A 16,570-nucleotide genomic window follows, 5' to 3' on the forward strand; every position below is an offset into this window, starting at 1 on the left:
TTTTTTTTTTTTTTTGTTTTGTTTTTTTTTTTTTGTTTTTTTTTTGTATGTTCATTGTTACTGGTTGTACTTATTTCTGTATAAATAAGGTCGATTTTCTCCGTTTATTCTTCACTTACACTTCTTTCATTTTGGGTTTATAATGCTTGCTTTATGGTATGGGTTTTGCCCATTACTGAAGACTGTGTGGTAGCCATGCAGGAGTTCAATTATTCCTTCCTTGGCTTTTGGTGGATTACTTTTTCATTGCGATCATAGTTCTTTTTTTTACATTTTATGAATAGTATAAATATGTCTACATGCAAGTGTTTTAGCATTTTTAAAATAGAATGCGAACCTAAAAGAAGTATGTTGACGTAAATAGAAGTTAGATTTTTTTCTTTTCTTTGTATTTATTATTCAATTTGTGGTTCAAAATAGCATGATATAATTCCTAATAGACAAGGGCGGATCCCGAAAACAAACAGGGAATTCATAGCTCTTCATTGCTTATTTTTGCCCAAATTATGCATGAAACTAACATTTTCCAACAATCCGATCTAGAAACCTCGCCCCCTTAAGTCGCCACTTCGTCAGTATGTTTGAAATTCATAGAAAACCGATTGGGATTAATGTTATATAGATGCATCCCGGCAGTCTTGTGAAACCCTCTCTTTGTGTTATTTTGTGGTAAGCTGAGCAAAAACCAACACTTTAATAGCACAAAAACGCAAAGCTTAAAGTAACTGAGTAGAGAAGCACAATACATTAGTGTAAGCTTTTTAAATTCTACATAAGACATTATGAATGTTTTTCATCCATTTGTTTGTCTTCCAACATAAAGCTTACCGGTCGTGACCACTGCATGATTACATAATGTAATAATGCCGAGGTCATACAATGACACGTTTCGTTAGTACATCTATAGGTCGTTGACATATTTACCATGATAAATCGATAATTATAAGACATGTATTGCTTCTTAAGGGAAACTGTCCGCTGTTAATGAGTAAAGTGTCAGTACCTTAAATAATCAGGCAGTTGGTGCAACGTGGTACACATGTATGAACGTTTAATTTCACTATTTATACCATCAGAATAAAGGAATGAAAGAACAATTACCATATCACATTGGTGCATTGAGTTATAATTTCATTTGAAAGCACTGAAAGTGAACATTTCAAGGGTAGGTGACTGTCAAAAACCTCATATATTGTCAGATCGGAAGAGTTTTGACATGCATGTTTATGATTTTTTCTCATTTTGCCAAATTCTTACAAATTAACAATTACAATTAACTAGAAATCTAGCAAACATCGAAAACGAATACATACGATGTTACTTTTCGTGTGTATAATTGTGTGTGTAATATTTTTTTCTACAGTGGCCAAATCAAATTTTAAAGGTGAGGTTTATGATCGCCCCAAAGTACCTCTGTGTGTCTTGTTTCGATTTCGCTTTCAATTTACTTATATGTTTTTAGAATCTATAGGAGCAACTGTTTCGTTGTAGTTGTGTTTAAAGTTGCCTTTGGGGACAATTACATCCTGTCCTGTGATATGAAGTTTTGCTGGTCATTCATTGAATACTATCAGGTGGCAAATTTCACGATGGGGTTGGTTTTATTTTACATACCATATCCGTCTCTTTATGTATAACCTATAATGTTTAAAATGAAATTAAATCAATTAAAGAAATCTAGTGTTTAGTATAATTATAATGGTAAATTGTAAATGGTAAATTAAAACTGCAAATGCTGTACTTAATATAAAGAAACTGCATATTTTATTGAATCAATGCATCCTATTAGGAGCTATTTTTTTTAATGAACTATTGAACTTGATAAGTGTTATTTCTCTCAGTTGAGCCTTAAATTGTAATAACAGTAACACGAAATTGATACCGGATACAAACCAAATCTGCTCTTAACGTATGACCCAAGTAAATATTGCAATAAACAAAATTAGAAATGAATCTGTCCAATGGGAGCTTAGATAATTTCTGATGAAATGATGTATACATACAGACGGAATGACAGGCAAGGTAATTCCAATATAAGACGTAATCGTTGGAAAAGTGTACAAATATTTAGAATACAAGCTTAAAAGAGTTGAACCTATCAATACAATATAACGCGTATACCACAAATACATGTACCCTTCAATTATCCCTATTGGGCCAGGTCTGTTCTGTCAATAATAAGCTGTTTCTTTGTCATCTTAATTTACGAATGTATTTAAAGTTCAGAGACTTTTTGAATTACTGCTACGTGAAGAGGAGTAGGCTAACTTTGATTCAGTTCCTAATTTGCCGACAACGTGCACAGATAGTCTTTTACGAGATAAAACGAGAACAAGAAGACGTTGATTCACTGTCGGGGTATGTCAAGGCAGTGATGTCTAAATTTTGAAACGTAGAACAAAATGTACAACAGAAACATCTAGATCACCGACGGATCATTTAACACAGAACAAAATGTACAACACAAACATCTGGAACGCCGACATGGTAATCAAGACAGATCAATATGTACAACACAATATCAAAAACATCAACCGGTCAATAAACACAGACCTAAGGCATACATTCAAATGCAATTAATATTGTCAACAAAAAATACTCATTATAATCTAAGAAATGCATTATATATCCTAAATAAACATCATAACCAAATTTCAAAAGTGTATCTCGATCACTCATAGCAATATTCTACAAAAATTGCGTTATTGTTTAAGCATATTTTCAATCATACCACACGAAACGCTTCATAATTGACAAGGTGTCCTAGCTTACCAGCTCATGATGTGAATATATATTTACAGAGCATGAAGAACCTATTCACTACATATCTGTGAAGCTGATCCTATGTTCTGTATCAATTTGCTTAGAAAGTAGGTCAATGACTGTCTTTGTTTGTTTGTTTGTTGGGGTTTAACGTCCGAGCAGCAATATTTCAGCTATATTCAGACGATGAACATGAAATTGATGATAAATTGAACATGAAATGATGATGAAATGAGAAAGGGATGGGACACAAGGACAATGGGGTCGACAAATTTTGATTGCCACTGGAAATAGGGAGAGGTGGGTAGGGTCGGGCAATTTATCCTCCTGTGGCGGAGCCCTATGGTTCCTACTCCCGGAGAATACCACAGTAGGGTTCTTTAACGTGCGAGGAACGTGGCATCTTTCCCAACACGGTGCACCACTATGGTTTGCGGTCAGGTTTTCCGTATTATAGCCTGACAACCCCAGCATGTAACACGCCAGGGGTACCCCATTCCACCACCTGGGGCACACAACCCAGTTGCTCTGTGGGCAGAGCGCCCTAGCCCCCGGCTAGGGTTCTGAGCACTATTTGGTCGCCTTTTACGACAAGCTTAGCGCTGCTGCAGGCCTATTCTTTTAACACCCGGACCTGCACGGGGCTCAATGACTGTCCATGCTACATCAGTTTTCAAAGAAGCTAACGTAACAAAAACATTTTATACCATACTTGACAAATATGTTGTCGTACTAGCGTACAAAGCCCAAAACAACATTGTTTTTTGTCTGCAAAACGTAGTATATCCAATGTTTATTTGAACAGAGGTAGGCGTTGAAAGTAATAGCAGTAATAAGACCTATACTGCTAACAGACCCTCTAAAGAAGAGATAGTGGAAAACCATACATTTATGCTGTCTTTTTTTTTTTTTTTTTGGCCTCTCTACCAAAGACGATGATTGTGATCTACCGTCTATGTACTGGAATCCTAAAGTCTACAAGAATCCATACAAACAACGCTACAGATCTGTATTTACAAAATGTACTACCAAACCTCTTTCACTACATGCAGAAGTTTCATGGTTGTCAACATAAACTTGTGGATCGCTACGGTACATCTATTTGCATCATAAAAACCGATTTGTTCAACGTGTCATAGGTTTCCTTTCCTCTTTTATCTACCCGTACTTTTTATGAGCAACTCGGTGAGTATTTCTAGAGCGACAGAGGGCGCTTACCCTACTGGTGCACTTGGTCCATGCTCCCAGTTTTCAGTGGAGTCCGCGTTGCTCATTTGCTTTTGTTACTTTGTATGTATTATTTTAGTTACTTAATGTTTTTTGGTGTGTATGTCTGTTTTTTCAGGTTTGGTCTTTGTCCCTGGACTACTTTCTTCTGATTTACGCTAGACCTTTCGTTCTCTTGATAACTCATAGAACCTCTGTGACTCCTGGGGTTTTGTTATCTCGTTCCTGAATCATATATATTGTGTCGACCAAAACGTCTCTACGAATTAATTTACAATCAGTCAGGATGATACGATTTCTACTATTAGGAGCTTTTCTGAGTGTGGTTTTGACAGGTAAGTAGATTTTTAGGTCAACGGAAGGATTATAAGTAAATAAAACATTTTATGTACAAGGCATTTACACTTTAAGTCTGCAATAGTGTAAATACCATTTATTGTCAATAAACGTCAAAAGACCATCTTAAACAAAACGATGTTTTGAGAAATCTATTTACTGCTATGTTGCTTCCTGCAGCTTAGGATGAAACAGGTTGATTACATGTCATTTTATTATCAGAAAAAGTGAACAGCTTCTTACAGTACTTGACTATTAATTTTTGTTCCACTTTACTTTAATATTTTCTTTCTGACAAAATATTATAAACGATAAATTTCAATAAAAATAATTAAGTAGCACTCCACATAAGAATCATGTATGATTCATGGTTGGAAAACTTACATAATTTAGTTTTTGATATTTGGTTTAAAATGTCATAGTGAACAGAAAGTAGCATATGCATGTGACTCGTCTTATAATTCTTGTTCATATGAGATAAACAAAAATTTAGAATGTACTGCGGAATTCAAATTAAAGGGAGATAACTCTGTAAAAGACATTGAAACACAAAAGAAACTATTTGGAATCTCCATGTGGATTATCTCATAAGAGCAGACAAATTGAAATGAATAATTATACATTTCATCATACAGACCTATAAAGCAACTTAATAACAAAAATAAAAATATGTAACCTTACTTTTTTTAGGCGTATCATATTTTACAGAATTTGCATGATTCTTACAAAGACAGCTACTTAAAATATGTTATGAACTGTTTTAATCATTGATATAAATTACTGCGTCCGGTGGCAATAACGAGAAATAGTACCTAATTAAACCTATTTGCACTTTAATCCCCTTGTGTCCAATCAGACACATCACGATTGTTTTAAATTTTCCGGTAGGACTTTGTAAATGGACTTATTTCTTTAAGGAGGTAGACCAAGAGTAACGGACACAACTCTTACAAATCACTGGAACGTTTGTATTCAGCATTTTACATCAATTTCGTATAAGCCTCAAAGTAACATGGACTGATTTTATTCTGTTTCAGATGAAAGCTAGATATAATTTGTTGAAATTGAAAATGATACAAATATATCACTTATTTCAAGAGTTATGTCCCTTACCCTAGGTCTCATTTTGTTGAAATAAAGCTGTTTTGAGGCAGTCCACACAGAAATTTCTAGTGTTTTGTCATTAAAAAAGTGCACATTTTTTAAATCCTTGGTGTGTGGAGGTTCAAGCCATTTATAATTTAGTGATTTTTCTTATAAAATTCAGTAGCCATGGTAACATACCGAAAATAATATTACAAGGTTTTAGTACAAATCAGGGGTGCCTTTCAAAAACTAACAGCCAAATACTATGTTTTATGAAATATCAGGCACTTAGACACTACCACAGGATGAAAGCATGCGTGGAGTAAATGGAAAAATGGTAAAAATAATAAGACCCTTTTCGATTCATTCCCTCACAATTTTAGTCCCAAAAGTTCGTGCGAAATCATCCATCTGATACTGAGGAGAGAACCTAATACGGCAGGGAACTGAAATGTTCCGGATACCATTTTTCATTTAAATTACACCTGTTTACCATAACATATATTACATCCGTCTATGTACAAATGCTTATCTATATTTAAACAATATATCCACCAAATTTCAACTATTAATTTTAAGGTATACAAAATTTGACCGGGGTAACTTGGTGTGCGAAACAGTGCGCCTTAATGTAACTGTATAGTGCACCCTTAGTTGTTTATGTGGTTGTTGCGCTTTCCAGATAAAATTAATAGCGAGCGCCGCGAAGCGGTGTGAACTCTACCGTTATTACGTGTACTTTCTAAATTTCCCTTAAGTTTCCCCAATTTACTATAATAACAAAAAAAGTCATGTCCCGGATGTAACAAAAAGTGACTGTTCTTACGGAGAAAATCCATCATTTTCTTTAGTCAAACAAATAAAAAAAATAGGTTAAGATTACGTTTCAGTAAAACTAAATCATCTTAGTTTCCAAGTCTTTTTCTACTTTGTTTTACTTATTTAAAGAAGTGAATGTTATGTTTATAAAAACTTCGGGAAACACGTGGATGCACCTACGTGTATCTCCGCTGTTCCGCTGTTGCTGTTGTCAAGATCCTAACCCGCCTCGGAAAAAAATACAACTCCAATTATATTATCAAAATCGAAGCATAGCTTTTCTAAGATAGGAAAGGCAATCATTTTCTTGTTTAGAATTTCCAGCTGTCGTCTGAATTTTGTTTACGTCACATGATTTGTGTAAAATACTCCCACCATGGGAGGAGAATTGTAATATTTCCGGTATCTGTACAGATTGATCTGACAGGCCAAAACTGAAATGGATGTTGGGATAAAAAATGTAAAGTATTGCGAAGTGCTATAAAGTTATTGACCATTTTGAGAGTGAGGGGAAAAGGGATATACTCATGGGGTTGGTATTTTGTGACAAAAAATTGTTCAAGTTATTTATTTTTGAAAAAAAAAAAGATAGAATTGATCACAGGAATTTCACGCTTTGATGCATTTTTTATCTTTGAAAAAGTATGTTGCTTTCTTTTTCAAATTTTGATCGAGTAGGTGATAGAAAGAGTAATCAAGAGAACCACAATTCTGGTGGAAATCAAATGTTATCCAGGGACAAAAATCAGACATGGAAAACAGGCACACACAACAAAGAACATACAATAACCAAAATAACACACATAAAGTAACAAAAGTGAATATACAACTCAGACTCAACTAAAATCTGGGTGCATGGACCATGTGCATCGGTAGGGTTAGCGTCCTCTGTAATTAATCAAAGCAATGCCAAAACATATACGTGTAGTATACGTTTATAATTATTAACGTTTTAAATTCATGTAACTTGTCATACATACAAAAAAGATTTTTTAAACCGTTAAATGCGAGAGATATTAAAAATTTTACACCTATGCGAGTGCAATATGGAAATCTCAGACACTCGACATTATGATTTAATCGCTCTAGAAAAGGCCGTGAGGTAAAAAGTTATGAAAAAACTGATTAGTTTGTTTTACTTACTACTAAGAGAAAAGTCTTTATATTTGTAATGCGTTGAAATGGAATTTCGTATCATTTTAGTACGCTTATCTTTAGTTAATGAGACACATACATGGCTGTTCATATAGGCCGCACACACAATTACCGGACTGCATTAAACATCGGTGTGTACACGGGCAGATATTTTTCACGTGAAGTTCATTTTAATCGAACTTCACGTAAACTTCATCTGAAATTAACATGATTTTCACGTCAAATTCATCGAACACAACTTTCTTGCCAACAATTAACGTGAATTTCACGTTAAGGCTCAATTCACCTTAATTTCAGGTGAACTCTGTTACAAAGTTTTTTGCTCAATTCAATAATATTGCCTGTGTATTGTAAACGATGTTTGTCATCATTGATACTTCGATATCAAATATGATATATTTATAAGATTTCAATGCTTATTTTTGATGTTTCTTCGTTACATTTAAAAGTTAGGCGGTTGCAACGTTAAGACATGAAAACCGTTTCTTAAAAAATGCTATGGTCAGCGCTTTCACACAGTGACGAAACATCAAAAATGATATTCAGTTGTTGCATTTTGTTGCACTTTTAGAACACAAAGGTTTTATACCATGAATTTCAAATGGCAGAACTGTTTTGTTGCTGGATTTGGCTTTCTATTTCAACACCTTTGGATTATGGAGTTTCTTGTACACATTTCTTTATGATTTAAATCTTCTTTTGTATTTGATTATAGTACTGCTAATGATAGGTTACCACTTACCCATTGAAACACGTATACAGCATATCAAAATTTGCAATAGTATATGAATGGTACTTTCGTTTTAAAGATTAAGTAAAGATAGTACATGAAAAAAGAAGTCCGAAAGAGATATCGTACTTTATTCAGAAAGAAATGAGATGAATAGATGTTGTTTTTTTATATATATATATACAGAACTTCATACAGACCAAAGCAGTGTAAGTAGCTCACTTATTCATTAAGAATCTGTTTTTCATGTAAAAAAGACAGACGTCACGCGACCCTTTTGATTGGCTGCCCGAAAATTCTGAACAGTGTTTCAGACAATTATTAACATTAACAAGAGAATGAAAAAGTACCATTTTATTTCAAGCAATTTAATGTATTAAGGTTTAGTCTATAATTTCAAATCCAATTTAAATCTACCCGTTACTAACGTTACAAAGGTCAATGTAAAAAACACACGTTCTAGTGACCAGATACGTACAGTTTTGAGAACCACATCAAATGTTTCAAAGTAATAATGAAACAGAGTAACAGGGGTCCTTGGATAGTCCTAAGAAATTCCGAATGTCAAGCGGTTAAGCTATTCCAATATTCGTGAATCATAGAGAGAAAACTAATATTTCATGAAAGTTCAATATCGCAAATCATCGACTCTCTTTATTTAAGATCAACATCATTCGTTGATTGTTATATTTTTTTTAATTACGCCAGTTGTTATTTTGCGAAATTAACATTGATCTCTATGGCTTTATCATTTATTGGCATATAGCTTGAATTCAGTTCAAAGAAATGGTTTGTACCGGAATGACCAGTAGAGCTGAACATTTGAATTTATAATGGTTCGATTACCACTAACGTCATGACAGCGGGGGTTACTGTCTAAAAGCAAGACAATAGATGAAAGAGATTGAAATTAAATTAGACTTGTTTTCCATTAACTGGTAAAAATCAACTTTCACTTATTTTACTTCCGGTTAGTCTATTTCATCACTGAGTCCGAACCAGTAATGGAACACGAATCTGTGGTTCCAGTGGAACGAACTGCATAACGGAAATCACCCGTAGATGTTTGATGTTAAAAATTCGTCACAATAGCATTTGATTCCGAATTGAAGCAAAAGTATTTTAAATTTTTACAACCATTACTGTAAGTAAACATTATTTCATATGACAATTTTAAAGTGCTAAGTTCTAAGTACATGCGTAATTGTAGTTCTTAATTTTTGTCTATAACCTTGCTCAGATGCAGCCACAGGTATGCAAAGAACAGCCTATGGATTTTGGTGATGGGATAGACAACGACTGTGATGGACAATTTGACGAGGAATCCTGCGACGGAGAAGGTCAAGCAATTTTGTTATGTTACAAATTTTTTTTAATTTCTATTACTCAATCCAAATCGTAATGTTTGGGTGTAGAAAAGTAATCAATTAAAGGAACAAGAATTCCTGCCGAAATCAAAAGAATGCAATCAAGGAACAAAAACTAGACAGGGAAAACAGACACACGTACAAAGAAACAGAAGTAAATTAACAACTCGGTTTACCAAAGAAATGTTTAAAGCAATTTTTTGCGGTTTATTTAAAGTGTAATCTTGCTAAAACGAGATTATTGAGTATAACATGATCAAATTTTTGTACATGAAAATACTTATAATTTCATTTCTGTTTATGTTGAATGACAACCATATTCATAATTGATTCGGAATTAAAACGTTTTGTATGTTTGTGTGGAATTATTTGGAGTGCGGATAAATTGACGTTGATAACGTCATGGTATAAAGCCAGGTTATACACAATAACCATGTATAACCTTTCAAAAACTTGTAACAATTCATATTGAATTATGCACAAATGGACAGTATATCATCGATAATGATATTTTGTATGAAATTGAATTGTCCTCTACTTATATAACTCATGATAATTTATGACCTGTATTGATTAATGTTATGAAAAGAGGAATGTCCAATATAATGCTCCATACATCCAGACCTCACTTTCAAAATCTGTTACTAACGTCAACTCCCATAAACGTCATAGATTCTCCAAATGTGGGAAATCTTGAAACGTCAATTGGTATCAAAATTCACAACAATAAAATATCTTTCGTTATGCTTTAAAACTAGTTTTAATTAAGAAGCTAGTGTTTCGCTCTCTGACAATTTTCTTTCTTTTAAGTTGCGCAGTTGGTCTCTTTTCCGTTGATCTTTATTTGTCCTACCATAACTACACCCTCTCCAAACGGCAATTTTAAAATTTAATAATTTACGTCCGTTTTTCGTTCGTTCGTCCACAACTTTTTCTTCCCGGTTAGTGAAGTTATTTATCACAGCCACTTGCTGATACTTAATATTGTGTGATTAAATTCCAGCTTCGGATGACATCAACGTCCTGTTTGACAAGTGTTTTCGTTTCGACCATATGATTTTTTGGGGGTGTGAAGCATGGATATTATCCAATAATTCTAATCATGAGATTCTTCATGCTTATAGCCGTTCTTGATTGGTCGAGAACGTCGTCGCCAGAAAGTTCATACATGCATGAACTTCGCTAGATCGTTCATACATGCATGGACGCCAGTCAATTTGAAACCAATATGGCGGTCGTATAGTTCGACAGAGTGTGGCAACGAACTGAACGGCATAATATAGCCGTAAGAATATTTTATAACATGCACATTGATTTTACCGGTCGTGTTTGTTTACATGGAGCAATTTTCAAAAACCCTTAAAAAACACCTTGTTGTAATTTTCCTTATTGCTTCTTGTATTTCCTTAATAATTATACTCCTGTTAAATTGTTTTCATCTCGTGTTTTTCAATGCCTACTATCACTTCGTCTATGACGCTTTCACTGTCATTGTGAATAGGATTTGTAAGTCTCGTTCTATTTTCAGTTTTCCTTCCGGAATTTTAGATATAGAACGTATGGAAATCCGAAGGCCGGTCTGCATTTTATTGTTTACTTCCGGGAAATGAAAACGTTGTATCACTATGCAAAATCTTCTATATCTATGCTTTTCTTAACATTTTTATTCAGTAGAACTAGATATTTGTCATTTTTTATCAGTATTTTTTCACAAAATGTATTTTGCTTTTAATATTGAACTCAATGCTATATTAATGACGAATCTCCATGCATTTGAATGGGAGATGAGGACCCATTCTCATGAAATCACGGAGTCACGTGATGAGACTTACATACCCTATTGTGCAGTCGATTATGTGTAAATATTCGTCCGCGCTCCCATAAGTGTGTGTGTATTGAAGCGTAAACATAAACACAGTGTACCAATATAACTTACTGAGGCTCTTATAGGGAAACTTTGACTGTTGGATAGAATTATAAGGATTGAACAGCTATTTTCGGTCGTTCATGCTTGTATGAACGGACCTCCCCACTCCCAAACATTATATGAACGGGCTTCAGCCGTTTACTGAGTTTGGGAGCTCCATGAACGACCGAAAATATCTGTTCAATCCGATAATAAACTTTACCCACATTTTTTTAGTTTTGTATATGTATATGTTTAGATGTCCCAGTGTTTGTTCTGGTGTTCCAGCTACTTTATTTTTCAGTAATCGGGGAGGTAGGGAAAATGTAAAATTAATACGGTTTTATTTTTTGTCATCCAGATGATGATTTTGATGGGCGCATTGATGAAGATTGCCAATGTTGTGATCCTTCACTTATCAGTAAGTTATGAAAAAGGTTTTGTTCAAATAACCTTCTCCACCATCTGTAAATTAGCATACTTCTGAAAACATAGTCAACCATATTAACTATAGGTAGTTCTGCAAAAACACTACGTTGTCCAGGTTATTCATATTCTTTTTCCATTTTAGGTGCTTCTCTTTCATTAAGATATTAAGGAGGTAGACCTAGGGTAAGGGACACAACTCTTAAAATCACTGGAACGTTTATATTCAGCATTTTACATCAATCTCATATAAGCATCTAAGTAACTTGGATTAATTTTCTTCTGTTTCAAATGAATGCTTGAAAAGCTTTGCTGAAATTGAATATGATACAAACATATCACTGATTTCAGAAGTTATTTCCCTTACCTAAGGTCTACCTCCTTAAGCTGCACATACAGCTGGAAGCACCGTAAATACCTTTAAGTCGAAAGAAAATACTTGATTTAAAGCCAATCTCCTTTTATGTAATACAGTATAAATAAAGCATTAATTATCTTACCTAAAACCAGGTCCGAATGCACTGTTAAAGATTTAGTTTATTTTACTTTGTTTTTTGTTTTGTTTTGTTTTTTTTTAATTTTTAATTTTTTATTTTCTTTATTTATTCATTTATATATATTTATATTGTTTTTATGTTGTGGTTGTTTAAACTGTGTATCTCATAAACTTTTGTCACTGCCATATTTTTTTAAATTTTTTTCAGTTGGTTAAAGACTATTTTAGTACATTGTGGTCGTGCTGTGGAAGCAAGTGAAATCACTATTTTTGTTTGTTGAAAAAAACAATTGTACCTATGTATTACCACATTATACCTTGATAAGACAAACAATCAAAAACTTAATAAAAAAAAAACATAAAACTTTTTCCGCCTTTTTCCATGCCAAGTACAATAAAAGATCTACCTGTTGCAATCAACTGTCAGTGGATTGTACTTATATTATAATTCTGTGCTTTTATTTTGTCCCTGAAATATTCCTGTATTTTTTTATTAAGTAATATACCGGAAGTTGACTTCGGTGAATACAGTTGCCAATTGTCCTATTTTATTTGTAACTATATAACACTTTTTATCAGGTAATGGTCAGGTAAGCTTTCAAGTTTTTTTTTCCAGTTAGATTAATACTCTCTGACAGAAATTACACTGTAACAAGAGGCAGATAACCAATAAACACATGACAATAATGAAAGACAAGGTAAACATTAATACAAATAAAAAGTTAGTTTTAATACAAACAAACATACAATGTATTAACAATATATTGACAAATGTTCAGACAGGCGCTGGATTGTATTGGTTGCCACGACGATCACAAAATTTATCGGTGCTCTGCCGTTGGAAAATTGTCAGCGTTATTAGTTTCTCGGGTGAAGGTTTATCTCGGAAGACGACAAATTACGGTTCATTAGTTGTGACTGCATTATAGCAAAAACTTTAATAGCATGAGAGGGCAAAATATATCAGCTAGCAACTAGTCCTGGTATGCGTGCTAATGGCATGAACCAACCAACAAACAATTTATTTACGTAGAAAAAATCAAGCCCTCAATTTCTAATTATTCACTTGCATCCACAAGTACATATAAGTGTCGACAAATTGTTCAGTTACGTGTGTATTGTTTTAGAATTAACAAAACTTCGGATTACAAACTCCAATACTAGGACATTTACATACATGCGCAAACAAAATAACTTCGTTTTAGTGTCAAGACAAAAACTAACGTTATAATATGATCGAATCAGCTTGTGAGTCTTGCATATATCCATACGGACAAGATTTTAAATCCTGACATGATTTTATTTTATTGTCAATATGGCATAAAGGAGAAAAAAACAACCATACAAGTATAAAAAGGGGGGGTTATGAACACGTCAACGCTGGAAATACAAAACAGACACCAAAGAAAAAATATTTCTTGCAACACAAAATAAAGAAAAAATTCTTCACAAAGCTGTCTAAAAAACCAGACTTTCCATTTAATTTCATTAACTCTAACCTAAAATCCTAAATGCGCCTCTGCTTTTTTTTAAATGTAATCAATGTGGAACATATATATATGTATACTTGTTGCAGACAGTGATTTTTACTTCAACTGACCGTTGTCAATCCTTATCTTGCTTGTCTCTAAAATATAATTAAGTTATGCTAATGTTAACAAAAAACTTATGTTGAATAGACTTTTTCTAGACAGTGAAATGAACTTTTTTCAAGTGTCCATGCTTTCATCATTTCTTAGATTCTGTAAGTTTTATTTACATTCAAAAGGGATATTTGCCCCTAATTTTTGTGAAAAATGATGTTTCAGTCCAAGCAAAATTTTGCTTTTTACTTGCTGAACAAAGGTGTTAAATCTGAAGTTAAATTTCCTATATTTATTGTTTGTAATGCATAATTGGGTCATAGTGCCTGGTTAAAGTACCATTTTAATTATCATTCTGTGTAAGAAACAGGCTATGGGTGGTACATCATATTTTTTAATTTGTCTTTTTTGCCTCAAATATATTCAATACATCTATAGCTGGAAAACAACTGAAAAACTATAAAAAATCATCTTGAAGCATCTGTGACGTAGATATTTTTTGACCGCTTATTTAAGGTAAAAATGTGGGAAATTTTTCCCGCCATTTTTCCATAGTGCATTTCAGCTAAATTTCACCTATCAATATCTTGAAAAGGCAAATTTTACAAAAACTTTGATGGTTATTTCTGGAAGATATAGGGTATAAATACTTGGTTAAAGCAATAAAATCTCAATACTTAATACGATATACTAGAACCTGCGCCAGTGTAGACCCCTGTAATCATTTGATATTCTTAAGGACTTTTGTGTACTTTATTATAATTCGTGATTTTGGTGGAGATATCGTCATTTTGATAAAAAAAAAAATTCGTTTCAAATCCAACTTAGGCTATTTTTGTAAAATCATAACATTTTTATCTACCTCGACTTGTCATTACTGGACAAGAATTAATTTTAAATTTTAAATTTTAAATAGTTATATAGTCATATCATTGTTCTACTTGAAGTTATAAACAGTTATTCATATCGGTGTAGTTTTATTGCAATGTTTAAAAATTAAGACTAGTAGAGGCCAAAATCCCCCTTAAATACACCAAGTCCTTTCGTTGGAATGCTTCAGATATGATGAGTTTGATCACGATCAATTATAATATGTTCCATTTTTATTGTTTTTGAACAAAATAACGTTATCATTATTGAGTAACGTATTTCTGTGATTAATTAAACTTTTCATTAAATAAAGTAGATATGAACATTTTGTGTTATAAACCCCACTTCGTTTGTATAAGTTTAAGGTCATGTTACTGTCATGTGATCAGTATGTTTTTAATAACCGTTAATAGGTTGGCCCTATTTGTATTTTTTGCTTCAAATGATTCAGTCATTAGTTAAGGGTCTCCAAAAGAGACTTATGTATCTTTGATGTCATATATAAAGGTATTAAAGATAAATTAGTTTATCACAGTGGCTATTGATATGGATATATATGTGTGTGGATTTTGCTATGAAAATGTGTGTATGTATTTATTGTATAAGGAATTACGAATATATCTGTAGTAAAATTAATTTCTAAATCAGACTTCGATAGTTTTCCTGGCATTTTGAAGTAGGTAAATATAATTTGTTGTATTCCATGTAAATTCCATAGTTTTTTTTTTGTTTTGTTCTAATGGTCACAATTTCAAGCAAATCGAATACATACGTTTGGATTATTGAATAATACTACATATGAATGTCGTCACGTTTGTCATAGAGTTTCTTTTATTCAAAAACATGTGAGGGTAGTTAAAAGGATGAAAACCTGTAGCATGTAATTCGTTTATGGTATTTGAACTGTTACAAGTTAAAACGACTAAACAATGTTATAGTACTTTTACGTGTAATATGGTGTGTCTATCTAGTTTTCTGTCGATATCCACACTTGATCTTTAAAGCATTTACATTCCAACTTGGATTGAAAATACATATTTTTACCATTTTCATTTACTGCATTTTCTTCAGAGCAGTTTGAACTACTTCGCCGAACTTGAACGCACCAGCCTTATCATTGTTGAGGTACTCGGAATTGATGAAATTTGAAGAAAAAAAAACCGGAGAACAGACAATGTGACCTAGATACCAAATAAATAAGAGCTAAAATGAAGAAATGATATATTACCCAAAGACCCAGAAAAGAAAGAATCGGAAAAGAAAAAGATCGTGAACTCAACATAATTAATTTTATCTGAAATAGATATAATTAATTCATAAACCGACCCTATCAGATTCAGGACGAGGACTGCTATTCATTTAACTTTTGCATTATTATGTAGTTAATTTCTCTCACTTGTGATTCAATGTCATCCGTAACTGTAATTACATACGGTATTGACCATCTAATGTAAAATAACTTTTTCCGGTCTTCGTTAAAATAGTAAAAAATCTACAAACTCCAAGGCAGCTCCAGTTCCGTACCGTTGACGTTCCTCCACGTATTCTGGAATGGCAAAAGTAGTGCAGGTATGGAAGAGACCAATGCTCCGGAGTTTGAAAAATCTAGTGACGTAATTGACGATTTGTAATACCAAATATGGTCAATAAAATATTTTATAGCTTTTATAGTATAATTAGTGTTATTTCGTCCCGGCCATACCAAGTCACATTATATTGAATATTCTTCTACATTTACGAAGAACACAGTTCAGTATGGATATCTAGATTTAGTAAGCCATACTAAAAAGAATAATACCAAACCAT

General features: G+C 33.0%; 1 protein-coding gene across 2 annotated transcripts; it reads left to right on the top strand.

Moving 5' to 3' along the window:
• Positions 1-4,190: 4,190 nt before the first annotated feature.
• Positions 4,191-16,393, top strand: LOC148605416 (uncharacterized). Of its 2 annotated transcripts, none has more exons than XM_088548516.1 (5): positions 4,191-4,325; positions 8,303-8,325; positions 9,357-9,456; positions 11,751-11,810; positions 16,249-16,393. In XM_088548516.1, exons 1-5 carry the CDS (start codon positions 4,277-4,279, stop codon positions 16,326-16,328), a joined length of 312 nt encoding a protein of 103 aa, XP_088404642.1. In that variant the 5' UTR covers positions 4,191-4,276; the 3' UTR covers positions 16,329-16,393. The 2 variants fall into 2 exon arrangements, with proteins under 2 accessions (XP_088404642.1, XP_088404643.1); XM_088548517.1 differs by lacking the exon at positions 16,249-16,393 and adding an exon at positions 12,520-12,678.
• The last annotated feature ends 177 nt before the right edge of the window (positions 16,394-16,570 follow it).

Source organism: Perna viridis, chromosome 10 (assembly GCF_037379345.1).
Source record: "Perna viridis isolate PV_CMFRI_1.1 ecotype Kerala chromosome 10, ASM3737934v1, whole genome shotgun sequence".
Lineage (NCBI taxonomy): Eukaryota > Metazoa > Mollusca > Bivalvia > Mytilida > Mytilidae > Perna > Perna viridis.

What these genes read in the sequence shown, in the direction of transcription:
- LOC148605416 (XM_088548516.1), top strand. Translation starts at nt 4,277, where the DNA reads ATGATACGATTTCTACTATTAGGAGCTTTTCTGAGTGTGGTTTTGACA. An exon ending in GGAATCCTGCGACGGAGAAG is followed by an intron (nt 9,457 to 11,750) that starts GTCAAGCAATTT and finishes TTTGTCATCCAG; the next exon opens with ATGATGATTTTGATGGGCGC. An exon ending in TTGTGATCCTTCACTTATCA is followed by an intron (nt 11,811 to 16,248) that starts GTAAGTTATGAA and finishes TCGTTAAAATAG; the next exon opens with TAAAAAATCTACAAACTCCA.